Source organism: Xiphias gladius, chromosome 1, assembly GCF_016859285.1.
Source record: "Xiphias gladius isolate SHS-SW01 ecotype Sanya breed wild chromosome 1, ASM1685928v1, whole genome shotgun sequence".
NCBI lineage: Eukaryota > Metazoa > Chordata > Actinopteri > Istiophoriformes > Xiphiidae > Xiphias > Xiphias gladius.
Genome location: NC_053400.1, coordinates 20604146 through 20632114, shown reverse-complemented (window position 1 = coordinate 20632114; position 27969 = coordinate 20604146). Strand labels below are relative to the sequence as shown.

Here is a 27969-nt window from a genome sequence, read left to right as displayed (position 1 = left end):
CCTGCTGGATGTTTGCATCGTGATAATAGTCGCAAGGGCACATTTATTGTCACCACGTAAGTGGTTGTAACTACAGTAAGCCGGCATCGTTTTCGTGTGTGTGCAGACTGTGTTCGAGGACAGGAATGTGACTGCAGGGTTGTCTGATATAGAGAGGGTTAGGGCTGTGTGTGTGTGTGTGTGTGTGTGTGTGTGTGGGTGGGCGGGAGGGGGGGGGGGGGTTTAAAGCAGTCACACGCGCCTGTAGAAGGGCCCCTAGCGCCAGACTCCAGTACTGACCTGGCTGATGACTCCCACTATCGCACATCTCGAACATCGCAGTGTTGTCGAGGAGGCTGAAACGCGGTCAGGCGTATGGACAGGCACCCGTAGCTCCGGTATCGCTGTCCATCAATCTGTGCACAAAACGGACTACACCGACGAGTCATTTTGGCACCTATCCGGGCTCTTTCTCTGCGCTCCGGTGTCTCCACTGCAGGGCCTCTTCAGTTTACAGGAGAAAAAAAAAAAAAAAAAAAAAAAAAAAAAAAAAAAAAAAAAGTGGGTGTTTGCTGCTCACTGGTGTTTCGGCAGCAGCAGCAGCAGCAGCGGCAGCGGCGGCGGCGGCGAGCGCAGCGAAGTGTCCCCGATGGCTGGCTGGAAGGACGGCTCGGTGCAGGAGAAGTATCGGCTGGTAGTGGTCGGAGGCGGCGGTGTCGGCAAATCGGCCCTGACGATCCAGTTTATTCAGGTCAGTAGCGTTCAAACCTCCCCGGCCGCCGCTTTGATTTCCCTGCCCGTCCGAAAACGCGGCGAGAGGGAGCGGGAGGCCGGACACGGGAACCCCGTAAGCGGATACCGGGGTCTGTTTTCGCCTCCGCGACTTTGCCGAGGCCTACGACTATTTACCGAGAGGGGGGGGGGGTTTGTTGGGAGATGTTAGGGTGAGGTGGGAAGGATTATTTCGCGAATTCAACCGGGAAGGACGGGTGTCGCTTTAACGCGATATGGTTTCCGACGGATCCACTTCCACTTTGCAGTTTACAGCCGCTAGTCAAAAGAGAAAGGAGAGCGGGTCTGCGGAGCTCCCGGGCTGTGCTAGTTTATTAACCCGGCATGCTGAGCAAAGTGGCAGATTCAGAGTCCATGCTAAGTTGTTACCACCCGGAGCTTTTAGTTCTGTGAGAGCCGACCACGCCGGAAAACTTGAGGCTGAACGTAGAGGAGCGTGGAAGCTAAAGACGAGGGAGGACAGTGCCGAGAAAAGTTGCCCCGAAATCACGTCGGCCCCTGTACGAATGTCATCGGAGCACCGATACCCGTAGAGAGGAAAAAGAGAGTACACTGGGCCACCAAACGGCTCCAGATCTCATTAGAAATATGTGAACTAGACGGAGAAAATCCGTCAGGGTTGAATGACTGTGAAATAAGCAGCAGCGGCGGCGGCAGCACAAAATGTCCATTCAAAGATGATTAACTTTTGGGCTCAGATGTAGACTTTAACCGAGGCGAGCTGCTGGTTAACCTAATTCAAAGCACCCCCAGTAAACGAAAACAAACAGCACACTGATAGACATATTCTCAGGAATAAAATGTTACTCCTACCCCCTGAGAAATAATTCAGGGGTTTTATAGTGAAAAAGTCATCTGTGTCACACATAAGAGGCATGTAAACAGTTTACATCCCTCTCTCCCCGGTTGCATTCCAGCACACTGCAGGCACAGCCTGCCTTGCTTTGACCTTCCAGGCTTTCATAATAGTCACTTAGGAGAGGAGCTCCTTTTCTCAAAAGGCCACACACATGCAGACACACACACGCACACACACACACACTCACACTCACACTCACACTCTGCACGAAAGAGATGACAAACTTTGCCCTTTGCCTTGTGTGCCCCCCCTCATGTCAGTGTGTTACTGATGCTGGCTCTGGCCTCCAGGAGACCAGACTGCAGGCAGCTGCATGTCTCCACAGTGTCAGACAATAGTGGGGCTGGCACACGTTTCAGAGTGGGGGTGAAAAGTGTGTGTGTGTGTGTGTGTGTGTGTGTGTGTGTGTGTGTGTGTGTGTGTGTAGGGGGGAGTTGTATCTAATGAGGGTTCAAAAAGCTCATTAACTGCATACCAACTAAAAAGGGATCAGATAGCTGTGGCACAGATTTTTGCCATCGCCTACTGACCTGAAGTAGGGGAGCATTTACAACTTACTTACAACTTACAGACATTTCACTTGATTCAATGTGCTAATGGTAAAAGCACTGCGAGAGCGCTGTTGTTGTAATTGTGAAGTTTCTTGTATGTGTTGTAAACTGACAACGTGCTGTGGCTGACAATACTAGTTTTATCTAAAAAAAAAAAAAAAAAAGGTCAATGCTTGTAGATAGCAGTTAATACTTTATATGTAACACGTGATAGATTTCGCAAAGATTTTCATTCATCATTGCATCAAGTTAGATTTATATGCAAACGGAGATTTAGCAATAAAGCTGCAGCTTTATTCCCTAAAGGGATTCTCTAGAAGTCTCCTGCCAGTATAACAGACAGCCGTATCAGTCCAAAGCTCATTCTTGAATTGCCGAAAGCGTATTATTTCCGCCACTTGTGGGAGTTCAGCGCTACCTGCTACAATTTCTTAGAAGATATTATCTCACTGTCCGCGTCGTGCTCGTGCCATAAATTTGATTTGGGAAGTAAACAGTGAACAGTCTTTTTTTTTTTTTTCTCTGTTGAATTGGGATTTTTTGCTTGAACATCCACGTTGTATGTATTTTGTATTCAGTGTGACCCACAGTTAATTTCCTCTCGCACTTTTCTCACTTCCGACTGGCTGATCTGGTGAGGTGACAGTGAAAGAGACTGAAATGTTGACTGCAGGAGGGAAACCTGCATCCCAATTTTAGAACTTTCTAGAAGTGCCCTGCCAGGGGAAAAGACCTAACAGCTGGTTGTGAAGGCCAGGCTTTCCCTAGAACTGTGTTGAGTGTTGTGAAGTTTGGGGGTGGGAGTGAGGGTGAGGGTGAGGGTGGGGGGGGGTTGTCTGAGTCAGCCTGGGTGGGTTAATGGTCATGGACCATGTGGAATTTGGCCCTTCGGCAAAGGAAGTCCCTCTACTGCAGCTCTTAGGACCTCCTAGTTTTGTATGGAAAAACATGACCTGCTTCCTGAATCACTGGAACTATAAGTGTGTGTGCGTGTGTGTGCGCGTGTTTGTGTGTGCGTGTGTGTGTGTGCAATGGTTAGATTCATTGTTATGTGTTGTGCCAGAAATATTAAGTACTTGATGTAATTTACTTTTATTTTTGTTATTACAGTTATTACAATTTATTACAATTTAGACCAGGCCTCTTATAATTAATCATCTAAATAAAACAGTTTGATCACAAGGATCAAAAGACTCTTCATATCCCAAAAACCTTTCTTTGAAACTCTTGATTGTTTTTCTGGTTAGAATTTTTTTACATCTACTTTTTACAGCATTTGCCATCAAACTTTCCATCAACTTCAATACCAGAATAGCGATTTAATGTTGTGTACTAGGCTGCTCGTGAGACAATTTATCATCATTTGATATCCTGTCGTCAAGTAGGTAAGTAGTTACTATTATAAATAGGCCAGTAAAAATAGGCTACTCGAGGCAGTTTTGCAGTCTGCTCCTAGTTTTTGTGTGCAGGAGTGTGTGTGTGTGTGTGTGTGTGTGTGTGTGTGTGTGTGTGTGGCTCAGGGTGACTATGACACATTAACCATTTTAAGAAGCACGTTTTAATCTTGTGTCATTTGAATATGTTCAATAAAGGAGCTACTACAATACAGTAGAGAAACCAAAACATTTTTTTAAAATCCCAGTCTTTATTGAATATAAACACGTTCTCCACGAATTTTAAATTTAGCAAAGTATGCCAAACTCTTAAATTTGCCTTAACACAAGCACAAACAGTTCTGATTTAGATCAGGAAATACGTGACTAAGTAAGTAAACAACACCATGAATCATTCGGTGCCAACTTTGAATACAGTTTTCGATACTCACTTCTGTGGGTACATTTCGTTAATTTCTCAAAAGTACTGAGGTTCGATACCCAGTGCTAATCTTGATGGGGCCGGGCAGAGTCAAAAAAGACAAAAAACCGACTAGTGCGCAGGGATTTTTTTTTTTTTTTTTTTTTGGATGTCAGCGGATAAAAGATGATTTCGTTGGTAATAGCAGAGTGGCAGATCCCTTGGAGCCGCTGGCCAACCTAATGCCAAGCAGTTGACTCAAGCTGAAATAGCCTTGGGATGACATAACATTGAGTCATCTGACAAAAGTTGTGGAGCACAGTGTGTCGTTTAATGTGACGTCTGTGAGGGAGGAAGCGTCCCAAGTAAGGGAAAACATGACTCACGTTGGCCATGTGAGGACTGCATGTGGGGTGGTGTGTGCGTCTGTAGGTTTGTTTTTATCCCAGAAATAGTGACATATCAGAAACATGTCCACCTTACTCAGAGTAACCAAAGAAGCTGCCGGAGTGAGATGGCACTATAATGAGATGCTGCGTTGTCTGACTGCTGGCTGAAAATCGTGGCCTTGCTTGCTCACATGCTTGCTGGTATTAGCGTGGTGGCAGCCCTCGGCAGTGGAGATTGGTGCACGAGAGCAAAACATCCTGACTGATCAAGTCCAGACAGATTAGTTGGGGGTTTTTGTAGACCTCAGCTGGATTTACAGCTAAAGTGCACAAGTGACCTCTCTCTGTTTCTCTTCTACTCCTACTCCCTTCCCACATATCTCACATATTTGGCATACATGGCTTTGATTACTTATATATGAGATCATTTAGGAGGAATGTTGCCATAAGTGGTAATTCAATAGAATAAACATGGATTATAAGAACAGCCCTCCTTGGGCATGTGGAGGCAAGATATAATAATGATAGTAGTGTTGGAGCTCAATGTGGTGGGTGCCATTTTTATCTGTATTTCTCAGAAACAGCCACAGGTGGTTAGGCAAAGTGTTTGCAGCGACACTTTAGTGCGTGTGTGTTTGAGACTTAGTTTAGTAGCTTTGTTAAATGTAACGCTATGCACGCACATACTCTCAGCCCATTTTTGGATGCAGGCTGTTTTGTAACTTTCCGTCTGGCAAAGTGACATGTCACATGCCATACCGCCGAGTGCCAACAATTCCACTTATTTTCTGACCGTCGTTTCTTCATCTCCTTTGACGGAGTTCACATCTTTTCTTTGAAAGGGAAAACTGAACCATATGACAGTAAGATCCTTCTTAGTGTAGGTGTTTACAGCTGGTGGTGTGTTACTGGCAAGTGTGGGTGTGTGGGTGTGTGTGTGTGTGTGTGTGTGTGTGTGTGTGTGAGAGAGTGTGGCTGTTAGGGCAGGTGAGGAGAGTACATGGGCTATTTAGCTCTGTAGGAGGGTCATCTGTTGATTTCTCACAGAGCACAACCGCAATGACAGCAAATAAGCAAATTATTGTTTTTCACAACAGGACTTATAACCATAAAGTAAAAAAATGAACATGTAAATATATAAAGAAATATGGTATTTAATGATGCAGGGGAAAACCTTTCAGCTCCATGTCACCTACAGAAAAAAGTGGGCCTCTTCAAATTGCGAGCAGCGACTAGCACACAAAGTTGTGATTGCAAACAATTCCCATTTCACTCCACTCGGTAATCTTGACAATATCTGCATGCACCAAAATGAAAGAAAAATTACTTCTGTTCTGCATGCTTCTATAAACAGCATGGAGTATGTTTATCATAGCTGAAAAGCAAAAATACTCACCAAATATTAATTTGATAATAGTCGGTTGTCGTTCTGATTTCTTCACAAGGATCAGTTTACTCTAAGGAGCTGGTGCTACACTCACATCAATATCCGTTTCATGTTAGCATGCTCCAATAATAACTAAACAATGATATTTAAAACAAGAGCTTAAATGTACTGAGCACAGTTCCACAAAGTCAGTGCTACGGTTCCTTATTTTCTCTTTCCCACAAGCGCCTTCTACCTTCATTTGACTCTTGTGTGCTGCCACACTGGTCACAGTCCTTAGACACTATTGTTATTTTTCCACACATATGCAATGTTAGACACTGATGCCAAGTTGCACCTGTGTTGGGACTGTAATTTTACAGGATTTCTTTCTTTTGTCTCCTTATTTAAAATGAATGTACCGGCTTTACAGCTCAGAGTTTATGTTGTGGAGAAAGAGTTCCAGAAATCAGTTCATAATTCTGAAGTAACTTAATATTTACTCTAATGCTATTAAAGAAGAGTGTTCTTCTTCTTATATCAAAACACTGGGTAACGAGCAGGGTCTGATAACGCGCACCGACCTGTCATAATCGACCATAACTGCAAGCCCATTGTGCCTCCCTGTGTTGTTCTGAAAGGGCTATAACTCTGCTGTGAGTCAGAATAAAATTACCAACCGGCTTTAACTGGGCAATTTGTATTCTCTGCTGTAGCTCTTCGTCTTCTATATGCACCGTCCTCTTTTTCATAGTGTACATACTCAATCATGTGTCTTTACTTGTCGGGCATCTACACATACTTGTCTATCGTAGGTATATTTTTCTAAATACGGTTTTGTGTGACCAGTCAGGTATGAATTCAGCAGGCGTTCTGGTGTGTGTCTGTGTAGCACTGAGGCAGAAGAGTTTGTGGTGTCCAGATCATACGTAAGATATAATATAATGGGCAGCCTTGAGCACATTCATGCTTCCAATTAAATAAACTCCTTTGATTATGATGACCCCATGGCCTTTCCTCTAATCTGTCTAAATCTGTCATTATATGGTTTGCGCCATCCAACAATTTTGTAGCATGGGACATGATGAACATCACAGTACCAGGAGCCTCTGGCGAGGCTTTACATTTTTAGTCTTGTTAAAATGCACGGACAAATACAATCACGTTGCTCGGGTAGTTTACTCGAATCTGGACAAATCCCATGCAGCACACCTTAGGAATGTTCATGCAAGAGGGAGTTCGGGATCTGTAAAGACACTCCCACCCATCCGGGAAAGCTCAAGAGACTAGCAGGTCATCCCCTTTCACGCCAAGCTAATGAGAAACTAATGACTATCATGGGAGGAAGACCACTTTTAATCAGCAATAGCTAAACGTACAACGGGAGGCACAACTGGCTTATTGTACATTTTTGTGGTTGATTCTATTATGATTATATATGTTGCACCCGTGTGTTATAGTCAGTTTAATAGTACAGAGGATCTGTTGTGAATTAGAAGAACTACTAGGAGTAGATTTACTGTTACACAAAGGGTTTTACACACACATTTATCGCTCACCTTCCTTTGGTAAGTGTACATCCTCTTTCTGCACACTTCTTCTCGTGTTTTGGTTTTCATGTATTTTTATTATTTATTATATAATGAGTTTTGCTTTTCCTCGTCTCTTCATCGCCTGTAACGTAGTTTTTTTTTTTTTTTTGAAGAGTTATGTCACGCGACTGTTTACACAATCATTTCCTTCTTCAGTGAAAGAAGAGCTTTATCCCCGACATTGGGCTGTACCATGTTTATTATGTGGCAGGAGTGAAGGTATGATCCCCCTCCTCAAGTCAAGAAAAATGCCACTGATTATCAGAATTTATCCATCCACTTCATCTGCTCACACCCTGAATGCAAAAGTAAGAGGGGCTCCGTGTCAGTCGTTACGTAGAAGCTCAAGTGAGCTATTATAATTTGGAAATCTTACATCAAAAGCATGTACTCTATCTTTTAAGGCGATGAGATAGAAAAGTATTTATAAGCTGTGGGGTGTCAGTGATCAGATGTTGTCCTACACAGTTTGCGGCTGTGTTTTTCTGAGGCGTCTTCTCTGCCGTGTAAAGTCGTTAGGTGGAGGCAAAGGTGTGAACAAGAATGTTGCTCACCAGACATTACAGATCGGGGATCAGATAATAATTTCAGCTACTCCTACCACTCTCTCGTGCTGTCTCTCTGCAACAGCCACAAGAAAGGCCATTACTAATCAATACTGCAGCGCTACAGCACTAGTCAGTATGTAGAGAAACCAAGAAAGAGAGCAAAAGAGTTTTATCTTTTTTCATAACCATAGACTGAAGAAATATATAAAACCATACGGCCGTCTGAATATAAGATGCAGATTCTAAAGAAAAAATCTGCAGTGGAGGACAAATGGTGTCAAATCAGAACTCTAGGCACCGCTTACAGACAGACAATATTAGTCATGGGTTGATTGAATAAATTACTTCCTGTGTGCAAAAAACGATTTATTTGTATATACGTTCTTCTGTATGCAGCAGACATTAACCGAGTAATCAGCAGTATGTCTCTTTGCATTTTGCAGACAGCAGCAAGTTTCAGGTTACTGTTAAGTACTATAAGCTGAAATTGAATGTCTGGTCATATTTATAATCTTGTTTACTTATTGGTTGAGCTAATAATCAATTTTAGACTGTTTTTCACTGGGGAGAAACTCCTGTAACGCTACTTGTATTTAGTCAACATTTCACACTGGAGAACTTCGGCTTCTTCTACTAATAATTGAAAACAACGTGTTCCTAGTTCTTAGAGTAATATACCGGCTAAGTGTGGTTCTGGTATCTTTCTGCTATCGATTCATGACCTATAGGTTGGGTCATACGACCTGGGCTGTTAGAGCCTCTTTTGAACTGGTTATCAAACCAGAACATGATAGTGATAAATATGCATCAGTAGGAGGGAGACATGTAAAAACACTCATTCATACTTTTTTTTTGCCTGTAGTTGACACTGTAGCTAAAATCATTAGCAAGAATCTACAAGAATTCTCAAGGTTAATCTTAGGGCCTGTCGTTGGCATGTTGGCAGCCATGAAACCCCCCCCCCATCGACTTAATTTTGATTGATCTTTGTCAGAAGATACTGTCAAAGAAGAGAGATAAGACAGGATTATGTTTCAGTGGAGGAAAAACTTAATGATTATTGTTCAACTTTTTGATAGGAGAAGCTTTCTGCTTTGTGTCCTCGGTCTGTCTCAAATTGCAGCTCGAAGCTACGTTTCCTCTATATACATACGTGGTGTTTACATAGAAAACACTGGGGGATCTGCGTGAAGAGGTCCTGCAGGTAGCCTTGTGGACACACGCCATAGGCCTAGCATGTCACCACCAGCAAGGACAGTAGTCTGGCGATCTGTGCGTTTGTGTCCTCCTCTAATGCCCGTTGAGCATTTCTACCTAATCGCTCATATACGGTAACAACTGCTGTTGATGTGCCCATGAGCAAAGCTTTGAATCCCCACGTTGTCCCACTGAACTGATCAGTGGCCAGTTTTATAAGACTGTGGTAATATAGAGGAGTTCAGGCATGAATCTGTGTCAGAGTGAGGAAAGTCATTAATGACAAAAAGCTTGTATGGAATGATTTTTTTTCCTGTGTGATTGTATTTCTATTTTTATTTTATTTATTTTCAGGTGGTATTCTATTGGTTTTAGTTAGTTTAAGCTGGGTTATTAATTTGTCATATGTTTAAAAAAAAACATTTTTTCAGGAGGCATGCTTTTGTGCAGCGTGTTGGTGGTAGTTTCTGAAAATGAATAATTTTAGCTTTTTATATAGATAATCTCTATGATTTATTTTAAAACATAAAAATATAAATAAAATATATTTTATCTTGTCTCCTGTGTTAATAGAAAAATCTGACCTTAGAACCTGATCTCAACAGATTTTCATGTACTGCTGTTCAATTTTATATGCAATATTAGATAATTTTATAAAGCCAGTGAACTGTATGCTAAATATGACTTGCAACTAAGGAATTCTGTTTTGTGGTTACATTTTAAGGATGGCACTATGAGGCATACAACAATTGTTTGTATGTACTTTGAACTCGTAGAATTTTTTTTTTTCCTATATTCACCTGCGATATCCCCACTTCTTTTCCAGTCGCTGCCCCTCAGATAGTCAGACAGACAGAGAGGGCAGTGGGTTCCTCTGCGTTGTTTTTGGCTATTGTTCTGTGTTCACGCATCTGTCTGTTTCGGAATAACTGGCCACAGTATCAGATCTCACATCTCGGAGTCATAGAACAACAACTCTGGCTATGGGAAACCGGCTAGCCGCTTATTCTAGCAACCCATTCCCACTCCCTTCAAACATTTAGCATTCCAAATTTATGTACACCTTTTTTATTTGACTAACCTGTATTTAGTTAACCAACACAAACTCTAGCATCAGTAGTATGCTATGTCTCTCTGAACATCGTCTGCACTGTTGTTTAAAGTAGTACTGCCTTCTGTAGTGTGGCACATTTAGAGGCGACATTTTTCATGCAACTTCGTTGATAGAACCCATTTTGATGGTTCTTTTTATATGTCTGTGCTTGTCGCTGATGCCGAGCCCTGAGCTGCCTGCCAGGCAGCTGGTGGACATTTGGCACGTCTCATACAGACAGTGCCCGGAGGCCTGTGGGGCACCTGCTGTCCATCAGGGGGGACGTGAGGCATGGAATGAGACAACCCCTCAACAGGTGACAGTACAGCACGACTCACTGTCCAAATGTGCTGATGACAATGGCCAAGTGTGACTTGTGTCCTCAACAAATGAGCTTCTGAGTCTCTCCCCCACTGGTATGATAACAGATCCTAATCAGAAAGGCTGTTCAGTAAGCATCAGATACATGTGTAGATACTCTCAGGAATATTTGAATTTGGTTGAGTCAGTGACTCAGCTATTGTGTGACTGTTATACTGATCTAACGCATGCAGCAAACGTATGTGACTCTGTGTCCTCGGCACCAGTTGGTGTCAGCAAACCCGATGTAGAATTTTTCATTGGCACACACCAGTGCACACCAAGTCAACAGCTGCCTAAAAAGTGTGTTCGGTATGTCTAACCAAAACATTGTCGTCTCACTGCCAGGCCTCTCTAGAAGCTGGTTAAAGCATGCAGAGCTCAGACACTCAGACACACAAAAGTAATTTACCTGGCTGAAAAAACTCTCAGAGTTGACAAGCTCGCTAACTGTCAGTTCACTGCTGGTCAGCAGCGCAAATTTGCAGGTCAGCTTTCGCCATGTGATGCGTCTTGAATAAATTGATTTTGCATTTAAATGCTGATGTGACCCGGCCTTAACACATCCGCCCATTAGTTTGAGATCTGGTGACTTCAAAGGCCATAGCATATGATTCATGTGATTCACATCCGCATATGATTTTTCCTCCAAACATTTGTTCAGGTTTTTCTTGTAAATTTTTCTCCCATCTGTGTTTGCCCTCTTACAAGAAACTGCAACTGTGACACGGACGGTTGTTGATTATGATCATTTTCTATACCCATGTGAAAGGACTGGATTTCGACAGGACAGGAAGGGAGGACCATCAGCGAGAGAAGATGTTTCCATTAGGTCTTATCTATGAGGAGTTGCCTGCTAAAGTAATAGCATTTCTGCTGCCTCCATTGTAGGACTGCTAGCCTAAAAGCAGAAGACAGTAATTCTGCTGGGTATCTGACATGAGGCCAGTGATTGGCCCCATTTTCTTTGACATATCACCCCACGCAAAGAATTATAGTCTGCAGCAGAGTACGCCGGTGCAGATACACGCACTCAGCAGTTGTGCCAGAGAAAAGAGAGGAGGTTGTGGAGAAGATAAAAACACCCCTGCAGGTGCTATACATTCAGTCTTTTTAGAGGTGTTTGGGAGAAACTTGATAGTTGTAGGATCAATCAGGATCCCATTATGTGGTCGGTCATACGGTTTTCCCAGAAAACCATAGTCTATAGACTGTGAGCCACACTCTGCTGAGTGACTTTGTATGGGTTTTTGAAAGTCACAGTAGTTTCTCTGTCCACGCAGCCACCACAGCAGCTGGTGTCCTCTCACTGAGCCGTCACAATAATGCTTTGTTGATGTGAGCATGTGCAGTGCTACTTCTGCACAAAGACGAGCAGAGGAAGAAAAACCGAATAATGCCTAGAATGAAACCGAAACATACGCAAACACTATACTGTCTGAGATGATGGGTCACAACAAGGCTTGGTTCTCAAAATATAACAATGTACTTTATGTTTGATATGTTAGCAAGACAATGATATTATAATCTTCACTCCCTAACTACACGAACTTCACAGCCACATTACTCACTGTCAGCGTCTTGCTTCATTTATTCTCTGCACTTACTCCACTTAAATTGTGTCGATTTTGATACAGCGTCACATGGGCCTAGGTTTTCCCACCTCCACAAAAGCAGGCATTGATGAAGACTCACAAGAGCAAAATGCAGTCAGGGGGAATCATCGTGTCTTTTTACAGGGTAACTCTTATCAAAATAAGTCTTTATTTCCTGTCTCTCCCGGCAAAACAAGAAAGGGCCGTAGAGAAAACAGCATTGATAACCCATCAATGGCTGGGCTTAGAGCAGGCTTAATGCAGGGAAGGGGAACATTAGTGATGTCACATGATCAGCTAGAACAATAAGGGCGGTTCACACAGTTCTCCCTCTTTGTGTTGTTCTGTTTAATCAGTTTGTGGGCTTCTAAAGTGTTTACACAGGTCTCCACATATAATTCAACATATGAAATGGAGATAAAGAAATAGTTTGTAGTGTGTCCACTATAGAGCAAACAGGTGGCTTTGAGCCCCGCGATCTGGTGGAAAAAAAGGCCTTTAAATGGCACCTCTTTGATTCTGCGCCTTTGAGCGGGTTCAAAAGGGTTCGGAGTCCAGCACACATTGATATTTAGCGGGGCTATTGAAGTCTTAATGCCAGAGAGGTTAGAGGAGAGCAGGGGGTTGGCTGCGCCAGGAGTCGGCCTACTTGGTGGGACATTTATCCTCTCCTTTATTCTCCTTTATTCTCTGCTTGAGTGCTATCCCCAACTCTACAGGCGTGAGTGCAGGCTGGGCCATTCAGCACGTACCGTATGTAACTTGTTTTTACTGTAAAACAACAGTATGTCCAGCATAGTTGTAATAAATCCAAGTGCCATTGAATTGTCCTTGATTAATGCCAACTTGAATATAAATATATGAAAGTATAAATAATTTGACCATGACTAGTATCTGGTACAATAATTTTTACTCTGCAGCTTAACCAGAGGGATCAGGAAATATGGAAACATCTCTAAGTCCTATAGGGCCAGCAAGCACGAGTGGGACATTAAAACAGGTTGTAAACGAACAAGTTTAGCCCAAATTATCGACATTTAATATTTGAAAATGAATGGTGAACACATCAGGAATGTTCATTACAATCTTCCAATTGCACCTGCATTGAAAAATTGCATGCACGCAAAGCCACTGTAAGTACGGTAGGTCAAACCCGTGAGCAGTGCTGGAAAAGCACATTTACAATGACATTTACCTGAAATGAGCTGAAATGATTAGTCAATCAAGCAATTAGCTTACTGATATACAATTAATTGGTAATGTTTTGATTATTAATTAATCTTTTAGTCTGTTTTCAAACAATAATGATATGAATAACATTAATATAATGAATATAATCATTAGTTGTAGCCCCAACGTTAGTAGTGGATAAGTTAGTAGTGGTTAGTATTGTTTAAGGAACCTTTGTTTTCACAGAAGTGGCAAAACTGGTTATTTGCTCACAGCCTGTTTGATCATCTGACCACTTGAGTCCTACTTGACCTACCTAAGGAGTGATATGGCTGCGACCCAATATCTCAGCAATGAAGTGACAGAGTTAAATATTGTTGTAACCAAATAAAATGATGGCCAACAGTCGAAAGATTGTCACAAAATGGACATACTTTTCAAAAGCAATAGACCGCAAGTAAGCTCAGTTAAGTTTAGTATGATAAGAAAAATTTACAATCAGGGGTTAGGATATGATGAGATTGACTGATTGGTAAGAAACATGCTACCAGAGGTCATATAGCTTTCCATGCAAAATATTTTGAGAGGGTAAAATTTTTAAGGCTGCATAGATTGTAATCCAAACATAAAAAATTTGGAATATGTATAAGTATTTGTAGATATTTAATACTGAAATTATTAGGGGAATTTGTGATAAAAATTTGAATTATCCTATAACTAAGAGTTTCACTGGTCTGCCGACATTTAAGGACAGGACAATGATTAAAGGGACAAGCTATTGATCTGTTGGGCATTAGGAGGAGGAGAGCTTGTAGGAGTGATGTGCATGGGTTCATTTAATTCGGCATCAAGCCAAGGTTCAGTGCTACACCCAGACGGCATTCTATAACTGTAAACATTAAAGGAAAGTGTTGTTACTGTGGATGTTCAGCCTACCACATGATCATTAAGCTTTACAGCGGTGGTTTAAGAGTTTTGAAAATGACAATCAAAACTTTGTTTTTTGTTTTTTTTTCAAGCAGCTCTCTGCAGCACTGTGTACTGTCTTAACGCTTTCCCAGCTTCAGGAGAATGCTCCCCAGTGGCCCTTTAAGGCAGTGGACACATTGTGTGCTCTCTTTCTCACCGTGTGTATTAGGTATTGAATAAGTGACCTTTCTGGGTTGTATGAGCTCATGGGAAAAGTGGGTGTTTCCACAGGAAGTTAATGCCTTTCCCTCCCCCTCTTTTTCTCTTGCTCTCCCTCTCCATGTAGCCTACAGTCTCCGTCCCCCTCAAACCTTTCATTCTGTCTCATTTTTTTCCCACTATTTCTCGCTTCAGGCACTCTTAAGTACTCAACAAAACAGTGCTCCTCAAACTAATTCCTGTGTCACTTGTGTGAAATCTTGTGAAAGCATGAGAAGAAGGGCGATGATGGAGGACAGACAGTGTAAAGATGCAAAGGAACTGGTCTTCACTTCCATCTGTTTAACATTAAAGCCTCATGGTGGCTATTTGATTACCGACAGCTGCTCAAGGTCCAGCCCCAGAGGTTCTGCAAAGGTTAAACCTGCGCGGGTTTGAGGACAGGAAGTGATACACAGATGCCCCAAGTCAAATTTTTCTCTTCTTAGGTCAATGCATGCTACACTGCTGTGGTGTGTAATGCTTAGGTAATCAAGAAAAAGTCTGACCTAGACACTGATTAAAGTAGATTTCAGTGGAATGAGATTTACCCTGAAAGGTTCTGAGTATAAAGGTACAAAAAAAGAAGAAAAATTTAGAGATATTTTAGAAAGTGCAGTTTACATTAATGTGTATGTATCTGGTGGCACCATCAATTTTGTCTTTTGTCTGAGTCCTGAGAGACAAAAATGAAATTACATCAATGTGAGTTAAAGGTCTGAGGAAATCCTTGAAAAGTAAGAAAAGTGTGAATACTTATGCCATAATACATGTAGATACACACTTGATGTATGTACACGCTTGTACAATTTATGGGTCAGTTTTATCATGTCATGATTATATCAGGATTGGATCATCGCGATCTCTCACATTCTGCTGCTGTTTAGCAGAGGATGCAACTTGGCAGGCTCCAGAATGTCTGGCATGGGGTTTGTGTCCTTAATTGAAATTGCTGCACTTGGCTCTGGCCCACTGAACAAGTCTTAGAAACGGCACGTTTCACCTGTCAGCCGGAGGGGCACTTCCCCCGACCCCACCCTGGCCTCGCTGGGGGAGGCCACTCCTGTCCAGCTTCTCGGTGCTAATTTGTCCGTCTATGAAGCAGTTTGTATTGCTCTGTCAGCAGAACTCACTCACTGTAAGAAAACCACAGCTTCTCCTGACCCTTGAAGATGTATTTCCTCTTTTGAAATGATAATCTTATCAGATTTTTTTCTAGTCTGAGGTTGAAGACCCGAGTCTTGACACCTATTAATCAGTTGGGCTTCTTGGATACCTGCCAAATTGGATGAATCATTTGATACAATTGGCACATGTCTTGTAGTGTGGGAGAGTTGCCCACTGAATCTTAGACAGACACCATCAAAAGCCAGCGAGAGCAGAGTCCTGCTACTCCACTGCAATGACGCAATGTAAAACGTTGCATCATTCACAATGACTCTCTCTTCAATTTTTCATGAACAAAGCTTACTTAGTAATCTGGCGCATACAATAGCATGAGTCCTGAGAATGTGCACAGCACGGCTGACGCTCACCTTCAGTTTATTTTGCAGAATGAATCAAACCACGCTTCGCTCATTTTCACACGCACTCCTCCATCCAGGGCTATTTTTTGTTAGTCCACAAAATGCGTCTATATTCAGACATAAGATTAGTGAAATTCTTGTTACATTTGCTGTCTCCCACAATTCCGAATGACAAAATCTCTCGTGCTATGTATCAGCTTTAGCAGAGGAAAATGTTGTGGTAGGCTGTGATGTGTTGGTGCAGGGTATGAGGAGACTGGGGAACATTTTAAACCTGCAGATGCTGACAGAATTTTTCCTAGAATAACACAATTTAATGGCATTCAATTTACATTTTTTTTTTTTTAATTAAAGAATAACTACGGCTGATGATTTTCAAGTCAAGGTCTGGGAATTCTCATTGGGCATTGGGCCACATGTAGAAGATAATTAACTCCTGACTATGTTGATGACTATTTGTTTTAGCTAAGCATTCCTTCTCATTATGAAAATGTGGTAGGCAATCTCAGTTTTATCTGCGTTGGTGCTGAATTTGTGGTTTTGTGCTCTGTGTAGTTAATGATACTACACTGGTTAACTGTCAGAGAGGCGGCTCTAACCAAACAAGTAGGATAACTGACAGAGATGGAAAAGGATCTATATTTAGTGTTAGTAAGGCCCTTTTTGTGGAGAGGAAGTGGGTGCATAGTGCAAGCATGATGTTGATTACACGCCTACACATATCAACCATTCTTGCTTTCCTTAAGGCTTGGCAACCAGCAGCTGTAAGAGTCAGGATTTATTGCTTCATGTCTCAACTGAGGAGCAGTCGACTAGAAAGAAACCTGAGCAGTTGCTTGAAATAAATGTATGTATGAATCCAAATTATGAAACTCCACGAGCTGGACCACATACGGCATTTGATACTTCTATTGACTAGTGAAGCGTTTTACAAAGCATACACACATACACTTGGTTGGATGATTTGATGCTATCTTTTTGGTTCTATCTGCAAACATTTGCTCAGTTCTTCCCAGCTTTAAATGCATCACTGATGGTAATGTTTTTTTGTACAAGGGATGGCTAAACTGCTTAAAGTATTTGTCAGTTTGTTGACCCACAGGAAGTTTATCAACAACAAACTTGATAATCATCCAGTTATTCGGTTTATTTTTCCAGTTCCAGCTTCTCCGCTGTGATGAATTGCTGCTTTCCTGTATCATCATTGTAAATTGAATTTGTTTGGGTACCGGCCTGTTGTTCAGACAAAATAATCACTTTGATGACATCAATTTGGACTTTGGGAAAGCATGATGGGTATTTTGTTTTTCCTATTTTATTGCATTTTATTGACTAAACGATTAACTGATTAATCTAAAATAACATACAAGACAGTATTCCATAATTGACTCTTTCTTTGACTTTCTTCTTTGTGTGTTAATTTCAGCCTGGCACAAAAGGCTGTGCTGTACCTGAGATTCATCCATCATCCGTGTATTTCGTGGGGAAAACAGGCCTCTAATGTTTTCCTGGGTTGAGTGTGCCTGTGCTGTGTGTGTGTGTGTGTGGGCGGAGGGCTGGGATGTATAGCTGGAATGCTGGAGGGGAACTGAGTGACAGGTTTGGATTTTAGTAGGTAGGCGGGTAGGGGAACATGTTGTCTGTGACATCACCACCACCCGAGGGCTTGGCTGGGCCTGCTGCCTGCTGCAGAGGTGGAGTTTCCTTCCTGCAGAGCTGACTGAGGCTGAGTGTGGCCTGACCCACCTTGCCACCAACATCTAAACTGTACTGCAGCTTGGTTCTGCAGGCTTTTGGATTTCATTCTCGTTGTTTTGTTTTGTTCTTGTTCTGTTTTTTTTTAATAATCTCTCAGTTTTGCTTCAGTAGTTGCTTTAGATTTTCTTTTATATTGTAAACTAGAAACACCTTGGTTTGATAAGCAACTTTAAATAAACTTAAACTAGACTACTGCTGAACAGAGACGAAAATCCAGGGATGTTAATAATCCTGGTTTTACAGCTCACAAATACACACACCCATAATGGTGGTCATGTCAGCACTGGCCTGATGATTGCTTGGGTTGTTCTTGGCTTTTTTAGCATCATTCCTTACTCCATGCAAAATACAAGTTGGTATACAGCAAGTTGACCCTGTTTAAGTAATAATTTTTCTCAGCTTGGTGAAGTTGATGAAGAACACTTCTGTTGTAAGTATTGCTGCAGTTGGATACTTTATCTGATTGGAGGGCATTTAGCAGTGACTGTTTTAAGATTTAGAGCACACGGGCCACTGTGCGGCATCTGCGTGTGTTGGTGTGTGCGTGTTTGTATGTACAGACATTAAGGTTTGAGCTGCGGACCCCACTGTGGCTGTCAGCTGTCTCCTCACGACAGCTGTCAAATGTTTTCATGCAAATTGGTCTAGAACTTCGTCTGCCTCCTCAGTACGAACCTGTGAAATAGCCTGGCAGATAACATTAGGCACGCCGATGTCGCAGCTTGTCTTAGCGGCAAATAGATCCGATATCATCTGAAAATTTCTTCATGCTTATGTCCATCCCATACTTTAGTTTTGATACCAGTACCACAACAATGAATAACATCACTGCATATTTCTAGTTGAAGGGCAACAATTTTGACAAGTCAGTTAAATCAGTCAGACATTCTCTGTTTGCAGCGTCTCAAATGTTGTTCTGTTTTTCCTCTGTTTGGTATCATTATAAACTAAATATTTTTGGGTTTTGGACTATTGTTGGAACAAAACAAGACATATGAAGATGTCAGCTTTTTTGGCATTTTATAGACTAAGCGATTTATTGATTATTCAAAAAAAAAAAAAAAAAGGCAGATTAACTGACAAGGAGAGAAATTATTTGCAGCCCCAAAATGTATTTTAATACCTCACCTTGAAGAGTATAGATATGTTTTTTCCCTAAACCCTTTTTTGGTACATTTAACAAAAGCCAAACCTCTCAAACACAGTAGTTTAACGTTGTCCTAACAAAGGAACCGGACAAGAACTTTGCTGAAATTAAATAGTATGAAATGCAATTCAAAGTTAAGGTTTAAATCAGGAAATATCTGATATCAAAGGATATTTTTTTAAAAAGATACCTGACAAAGTGTTTAATCCTACTTTTTGGGACAGTTTCTGATACTTGACACATTTTGGTCAGTGGTCAAAAAGTACTGAGGTGGGATACCTGGCCCTAGTTGCAGGTGGTGGATTTACTAGGAACTTGTGGGTGCTATTGCTCCCGAAAACCCTGGGTCTACTTGACTCATACAGCGTGATTCATTCTGTTTTTGGAGCTTGTTACATCTGATGAAGTCATGGACTAATATAAGGAATTATGGGTCATATTACTGGACATGACTCAGAGTTGCTTATGTCACACAGTTATCAGCAGTACGCCTGAGTCATACTGCACCCCCCCCTCCCCACCTAGCCCATCGCTCTATTCGCTGCCCAGCTGAAGCCCTGCCAGACCGAACTACAGCCCCTGTTAGTGCTGGCTCTGGTGCTGCTGGCACTGCAAAACAGCCTCATCTATCACGGGAAACTCGGCTCTAGGAGAATCAACTCGGCCACAACAGAGTGCGGTAGCTACGCTACCCATGCATGTGGAGGGAGGGGCTAAAAAGGCCAGAGGAGTGTGGGGCTCAATGCGGCTGCCCAGGGTTGACAGAATAGGAATAAGAGGTTGACGGCAGGCTGAGGTCACGTGCTTAAGCTATGGCTGGGAGAGCAGCGGCGGTGGTGGTGGTGGTGGTGGTGGTGGTTGTGGGAGGGACAAGAAACACAAGCAGCTTTTTTTTCCCGTCCCTTTTCTCTTTCTGTCTCTGTCTGGTCATCTGAAGGCACACTGGCAGTGCACTGCAGTGAAGCACGCTCTAGGATACACACTAACACGGATGAATTATTGAACAGTGGTGAGTGAATGTGACATAGGCCAGCAAACGTGCGTGCTGCAGAGCGACAGGAGCGGGAGAGATTACCTGCATCTCCTGCAACAACAGAGAGCTGCAGGTGGGACGCAGAATTTGTATGCAGAGGATGTAAGAGAAAACTAATTACAATTATAAGTACGGCTTGACTAACAGTGGATTTTTGAGGCCACTACTGATATTGATATTTGAGATTAAAAAATAAATAGATAAAAATCTGATGACGATATATCTGCCAGTGACATTAACACTTAACACAAACATTTTAATCCCATATATTTGGTTATTTGATATTTTTCTTTACCATATACGACTGTGAAGTGAATAGTTTTGGATTTTGGACTGTAGGCCAAAAAAAAAAAAAAATTTGAATACAAACCGTTGCATTTTTAAGATTTCTTTCGGCTGCCAGCTAAGAGAAAATAAACAAACAACACATTTTCACACACAAACAACATGACTGTAACTGTAAAAGTTTAATTTGGCTTTTTTGTTAGAACAACAGGGAACCTTGTCTGGATTTTATGTTCTCGTGATCGCCCTGTGTTTTAGGGTGTTTCATTCCCCGAGCACTCCCCTCAGCTGTCACCACTTAAACTCGTCCCCGAGGAGAGTGAGAACTACAAAACATGGGAAAAATGTAAAAAATGCATGATTCCTCCTCCTCCCCCCGGCCCCACCCTTTCAGTTTAGGTTACTAGGAGACCAGATATTGGCCCCGGAATGAAAGAATCAAAGCCTTCAGGAGTAAGAACTGTTGCAACCGAGGAAACGTCTCGTAAATGTGTTATTAGCATGAAAACCAGTCTGCTCTCTAAACTCCAGCAGTGGTTGTTGTGACAGGGGAAAATTTACTTCACACTTTTTGTGCAAGAGTCTGCAGGCAGTGTGTTTACCTCCTGTCTGCAGGACTGTAGTAAAGGTAGAGGTAGAGGTCAGTAAGGCTGTCTGTGCTGTTTTAACCAGAAACACAAGGACAGAGTGGCTGTTTGTTCCATCCATTTGGAAGCCAGCTAATGTGCATCACTGTAGCTGTGTCTAAAATCCATAGTGCATACTCAATCTAAGCAGCTTTTCAGTATGTACATTAGTGTGTTCACACTGGGAAATTGACAATATAAAGTATACTCAGAGCCATCAGTCTCAAGACTTGATGGACACTATTCTCCTACCATGCGATGCACAAAGGAAGTGGAAAAGCTGCTCACTGCTGCCAAAATTGAATAGAGGATGGCAATTAAACAGCTCTAGGAACACTTCAGAAAACACAAAATAACAACTACAAATTCGTACTCTGAAGTCGCAGGTTGACGGCCTTTGCATGGTGCACGTATTGCTTCATTTCCTGATAGCATAAAACAAAAAAATGTTCCTTGTTTCATGTTTACTCACTGCAAAGATAGATCAGTATACAGTGAGTAATATACACAGTTAATACGTAATCGAGACACCACTTGTGTATCAAACTGACATAGTTACAGACCCCAGACATACTGATGGTTTCTTCTCTCTCTCGTACTGTTTTTTCTCTCCTGCAGTCGTACTTTGTCACTGACTATGACCCCACTATTGAAGACTCCTATACCAAGCAGTGTGTGATTGACGAAAGGGCGGCCAGGCTTGACAGTAAGTGCACTCTGCTGAACAAACACGACCAGAGTAAATATACACACGCACACAAAGACACACATGTGGGCCATTTGTATGTTTCTATTGCATTAAATTTTACTCGAAAAACTGCAAAAGTCTGTTTTGCTGCAAGTTAGTCTGTGTGTGTGTGTGTGTGTGTGTGTGTGTGTGTGTGTGTGTGTGTGTGTGTGTGTGTGTGTGTGTGTCAACGTGTGTGTGCACGCTCTCTAGTCCTCGACACGGCTGGACAGGAAGAGTTTGGAGCCATGAGAGAACAATACATGAGGACAGGGGAGGGCTTCCTGCTCGTCTTCTCAGTCACTGACAGGGGAAGGTGAGTGACAGTTCTCGTCATGTGCAAACTAACTGCTATGCACTCACTGCTCAATTACACACACTCTTTCTCTCCCTCTCTGCCTCTCACTCTCCCAACACCATAAATCTTGCACTGATACTGTCACTTGTTACCGCTTGTGCTTCCGGACCTTCTTGCTGTTGTTCTTGTTGTCATTTTCTTTCGCTCTCAACACTTCCTCCCGCATGCTGTTCTCTTGTTTTCACTTATTGGTGTACCTTAGCTTTCTATTTATTAAGTTATGTGTAAAACTTAAGGGGCTTGACAAGAATTTTACTTCTCTCCTCATGACATGGACCTTCTCATTTCAGTATGCATAGCCACTAACAGCCTTTAACCTATTAAACCACGCTGGTGAGTCAAACTCATAATGTGCAGCTAAACATTCTTTAATCTCACAGAATTTTTTTTTAAACTCCAGTTGAGTTATTAAAGTTCCCCGATATACCTTGTGCTAAATTTTAAACAAATGTATTTTGCACAAGATATCTGGAATATTTCCAGATGATGCATTGGCACAATCACATAAAACTGTCTTGGGTTTGAGTATTTCACTCTTTGTAAACATCATCCATCAAGAAGTGGAACAAGCCAATACAAAATACCTGATACTGTCAAACTGTATTGAATTATTTAAAGCTAAAATCTTAAATATTATAAACTGTAATATTTACAATTTTAGTCCTGGTTGATTTGGTGACACCCGTGGTAACCGTGGTAACAGCAGTGGTGGTGGTTTAATACCACGGCAAACACTACTTTAGCAGGTACGTTGTCAGAAATACAACAGAGGAGCAACTGGTCTGTCTGTCTATGACGCAGCCGAGCAGACTAAGGTTGCGTTAATAAACTAAAGCGAGTGAACGGTAAACAGTGAGGCTCTTATCAATGAGATAAAATTGCACCGGACTGCATGCATGCATTGGTTTCCAGTGAATCCTTCTATATAGAAGGTAAATTTAAATACATTGAATGGCTAATGCAGACCATAAATAGTGTCAAAAATGGGGTTTGAGTTCATGAAAATCTTAAGGGTTACACTAGATGACACAGGGATTAAAAAAAATGTTTTTCACTCATTTTACTTACAGTATCAGGGCTTAAGTCACCTTGAAAATATTTTTCACATTACACTGTATTGTATTCTTATTGTAGTCAGTCTGTCACACCCCATCCTCCCAGTCTTTGTGTCCCTGCTCAGCAGTGCAGTGAGCTGCATTCCCCTGCCCCCACCCACAGCCCCCTCCCAGTGTTTATGTTGTAAACAGTCTTTCCTTCCTCCATTTATATTAGTCAAGTCTTTCCAGATTTACTATGTGCTCACCAAGCTGTCTGTGGGCCCGTGGCTGGAATGCCGTCCTAGACTTGTGGTCTAATTCTGTCTCTTTTTTTCTCCCCACATTGACATTTTTTTTTGTATTTGCTATTTGGTTGGAAAAAAAAACAACACATGGCATTTATGTTATAATGGGACAACGGTAAGGTCAGTGCACTGAGCAGAGCCCCTATTACAGAAACATTTTTATGTTTCTGTAGTAGAGGCTCTGACGTTTTCCTCTTTGCTGACATGTTCAACCCTTCAGTCTGATCCTCAGTGGTGATGACCCCAACTTCTGGGTGTGTTTGTGTGGGTGGGGGGTCATTTAGCCTCATTGTTTGGAGGTCGGACACACGTACATTTGTAGATGAATCTATACATCCACACATGAAAAACACGATAACCTGTTTGTTCCAAAAACACTACATAACACCGTGTAATATGTTTTACAGCTTTGAAGAAATCTACAAATTCCAAAGACAAATTCTCCGGGTCAAAGACAGAGATGAATTCCCTATGATCCTTGTAGGAAACAAAGCAGATCTGGAACTACAGAGACAAGTAAGTCCAACAAGTTGCAGAGATCTGCACCCACTGACTGACAAACATATACCCTGTTTGATCATCTGAAGAGATAATAACAACCAGTCTGGAGGATTCACATTTGCATACTTGAAAGTGGAAGCAAGCACTGCAGCTGCATCTAGCTGCTAAAATACAACAGGATGTGCGTGAAAGAATAAAAGAGAGAGTGTAGAAGTCATGGTGTTAGGCAGAGAGGATGGATGGAGAGAAAAGGGAGTGTGATGAAATGATGAATTTTCTGGCTGTTTGTATGTAGTCGCTTCTCACTTTCTCCAGTGAATCCACACCACCCTCTTATGGTGAAAAGGAACCCTACAGGCTCATACAGCTAATAACCGTCAATGGGGTTTATCCGCTGAAATCAGTTTTTAGCATTTCAGGTCTCATGTGACACGAACTTGTGATGGTGTATTACTTAATCTTCTCCTTTTTCTACATTCTCCATGATAAAGCAGTTCCCATGAGACTGTAGATGCTAAACATTACATCGGACAACATTATAGATATTGGGATTAACTTGCCTACACATTAAATAAATAGCCAGATGGTAGCTCAATAATAGAAGCTTGAACAGAATTACTCAAACTATAAGTAAATGATACCTGAATAGTTCTGCCCCAATGTTAAAGATATCAACCAAACCTGGCAGAGCAATACTGTATGTCAACAGACCTAATCAAAAGTTGGTCAGCATTCTACAGTTTTCTAGCCTTTGTTATCCTTTGCTGCCATATATAGCCTAGCTTTGGACCTAATTCCTTTTTGCATTATTCAGTGCCAGATCACATGCACAGCTGTGTCACAGAGACGGTGGAGGCAGTTTTCAGTGTCCGAGACGTCCTGCACACTGATTTAAGTGTGCAGTAAGTTTACACTTGTGAAATGACAAAATGAAATCAAAGCAATCGAAAATTGTACACGTGTGTGGAAACTGCTTCATTTTTGGTGGTAATGAACCATACTGTCCCACACTGCACTTATGTAATGAAGAGGAGGGGGGATGTTGCATGATTTCGTGAAGGTTAAGGAGAGAGCCTGGTCAGAGGATGCTTCTTGAGTAAGTGGACAGGAATTAAAATGAGCGAAAGTATCAATGTTGAAAAATTTGGACATACTGTAGAAGTAAATTTTTAAAACTGCCGTGTGCTTATATATCTTGTAGCTGAGAAAAGGAGCTAAATTTGAAAGTCACAAGGATCTTCTATCAGTGTTATTAAGGGTCACTCTCATTTGGATGTGAAAGTCTGAACATGTGTGGTATACAGTGCGCACTGAATTCTACGTACTGAGTCGTATACAGAAATAGTATGAAGCCCTGACTTAGTTCTGCAGCAGTATCACAGTAAATACTGCAGCTCTGTGCCTGTACAAATAACTTGTTTATCTTTTGATTCTGGTTCATTAGGCTTTGTTCCTGCAGCGGTCATTAGTTAACACAGCACACATTTAACAGCAATGTTTAGATATCAAGGATAACTTATTCAGACTGATCACATAGACTATAGTATAGAGTATCAAGCCATTAGTAAGCCAATGCTCACAATGAATCATCTATGCATACCTGAAAAAGAAATGATATCAATGAGCTGAAATACAAAATCCAAAAGGAGCCACAGTTGCAGCAGCCGTTATCTTGTGTGAATATGACTTTTTTCTTCATACAGTCACCTAAGTTCCAACAGGAAGCCTTAAATGAAAGGATTTAACACAAGTACACTCAGTTGGTTAAGGGAGCACTTCGGCTCACACTGTTACATTGTAGTCTGGATGCAGGTCAGCCGATGTTTGTATGCAAGTATTACACTAAAGATGAGGTTGTGCACAAACAGTGTATTCTATCTCACAAGCTTGACTCAACTGCCTCATCTCTACCTGTCAGAACACGATACCAGTGTATCATAAACACATGGTTTGTTTTGAAATTTTGAAATTGTGGGATTGTGGAAAAATGCTTCTACAGGGGCTAGACCTCAGTTGACATTCAAGTTTCAGCCCGTCATTATTCTCTTCTTCCGTTTGCCCCAGGTAACCCAGGAAGAAGGCCAGCAGCTGGCCCGACAACTGAAGGTCACATATATGGAGGCTTCAGCCAAAATCCGTATGAACGTAGACCAAGCTTTCCACGAGCTGGTTAGAGTAATCAGGTAGGTGGTTTATAAAGGCACCGTTTACATATTGTCCTCATGTGGATCTTTCAGTGACTCAAATTTGCGGTAACAGTGGCCAAAAAGATAAACATTCAGGCACTCCTATGATAACTTTGATAAATGCAAAATACAGTGAAACTTTAGTATATGTTGCACATGTTGCTGTAACATTAAATATTCAGGACTCGGGGTGCCCTGGTGGCGCCTTACTGGCTCAGGGTTTAGGTCACCTACCATGAATCGCAATGCTCCTGGTTAACGTCCAGCCAGGGACTTTTGTAGCTCCTCGTCTCTCTACTGTCAACTAGCCAATAAAGGCATGAAATGCCTCCCAAAAAAAAAAAAAAAAAATCCTGACTAAATAAGCAACAATCATACTTAAAGTTCTTAATGTTCAGGTATTATTTATTTAGAGTTTAACTCTCAAAAACTCATCTAATCTGCTTCATTAGGACTGTGTGGATGTGGTTTGATCAGATTTGATCAGATAGGTTAACATTCACCTGGCAGCATGATTGAACCACCCCACAACTGTCATCAAACTTTGATTCAAATATTTCTACATTCTGATTGGTGTGTGGAAGTACGTGACAACGCTGTTGTCCACCTGCGCCCCGCCCACTTCTCTCCCACGAGTAAGAGGAGCTCAGATAAGACAGCACAGACAGAGATCCAAGAGAAACAACCGAAACTGTTCTAAACTTGGTTGAAAACTCTTGTTTTTTCAGGACCTTTAAGAAACCATAATGAAGAAATTGAATTTTCCGTTTAACCCATTCCTTTTTTTTTTTTTTTTTTTAAAAAGAGGGTGTGATCGCAAAAGTACACAGTCCAGTGTGTCCTGATAATTTTGCTTTCTCCCAACTCCCAGGAAATTCCAAGAACAGGAATGTCCACCGTCGCCAGAACCTACAAGGAAAGAGAAAGACAAGAGTGGCTGCCATTGTGTGATCGTCTGAGTCGGCCTTATCACTGTAACTCATGCAGCTACTCTCTACCACCCCACCCACTCTGCCTGACATCACATCCTAGGTGGATGACTGACCGCTGCCTTCTCCACGTGCATGACTTCAGACAGCCTTTTCTGAGATACTTTGACCAGGAACTGCTGTCCCCAGGACATCACTATGGACAACTGACAATGCCAAATTTTAACACCACTCTACCTTCAGCCGTAATCTAATTCACATGAGAGAGTCCCAACACTAAACATTGCCTTCTAAATCAGCCTGACAAATTAATGTTTTGTACTCTGAAGGACTTCTCTTGCCTTGTAGTGACATTTGTACTTGCTACCGAGATTGAATGAAAATTATATATCCAGAATGTTAATGACTTTGTTTAGTTTCCGGTGTCTAACCAGAGCAGAGAGATTATCTTATGAAGCTTTGTGTATGTTGTGCCATATCCATCCTTACTCCCATGTGCTAATCTGCTACTGTACATAAGTGACATTTGTTGTGATTTTCAAAGTGTATTTCTAATGACCTATTAAATCACCACAGTACAGTGTGTGAGGTTGAGTTTGGTTTTACATATATGAAAGTGAATATATAAGTATGTATATAAATATAATACCTAGACAGCCCTTAAAGCTACAATGATAGAACTTTCTGGCATTCTGCAGTGGATTCTTTACTTTGTCTGTGGTTTCTGCTTGCATCTCTATCGCCAAATATGGAGTGTCTACTGTATCTGATTTTCTTTTTAGGTCTTACAGATTGAAGGGGTTCTTATCCTTTGCCATCTCCTCGGTGTACCGAGAGTAGCAAATTTGTCTGAATTTCTTTCCTCGAAGGTGGCGGTTCAGTCAAAATTTGACGTCATACATTTTAGATTTCTAAGACGCAGTGAGAGACAAAGCTATTGGTAGCACATTGTGTAGCTTTGGAAACTAACACGATTTCAGATCAAAACACTGAACGACGTATGCTCTATATTCAACTTCTGACAGGTAATGTTAACAAATCCTTTTGTTGCAAATCAAGAAACTCTGAGCTCCATTTAGTTCAGATCATTCCAATGTAA

The 27969-nt window shown here is 41.7% G+C and overlaps 1 protein-coding gene across 1 annotated transcript; it reads left to right on the top strand.

Moving 5' to 3' along the window:
• Positions 1-266: 266 nt before the first annotated feature.
• Positions 267-27453, top strand: rras2 (RAS related 2). The gene is made up of 6 exons (XM_040129743.1): positions 267-730; positions 21446-21533; positions 21768-21870; positions 23662-23770; positions 25820-25938; positions 26813-27453. Exons 1-6 carry the CDS (start codon positions 287-289, stop codon positions 26898-26900), a joined length of 951 nt encoding a protein of 316 aa, XP_039985677.1. The 5' UTR covers positions 267-286; the 3' UTR covers positions 26901-27453.
• The last annotated feature ends 516 nt before the right edge of the window (positions 27454-27969 follow it).

What these genes read in the sequence shown, in the direction of transcription:
- rras2 (XM_040129743.1), top strand. Translation starts at nt 287, where the DNA reads ATGACTCCCACTATCGCACATCTCGAACATCGCAGTGTTGTCGAGGAG. An exon ending in ATCTGGAACTACAGAGACAA is followed by an intron (nt 23,771 to 25,819) that starts GTAAGTCCAACA and finishes CGTTTGCCCCAG; the next exon opens with GTAACCCAGGAAGAAGGCCA. An exon ending in GAGCTGGTTAGAGTAATCAG is followed by an intron (nt 25,939 to 26,812) that starts GTAGGTGGTTTA and finishes CCCAACTCCCAG; the next exon opens with GAAATTCCAAGAACAGGAAT.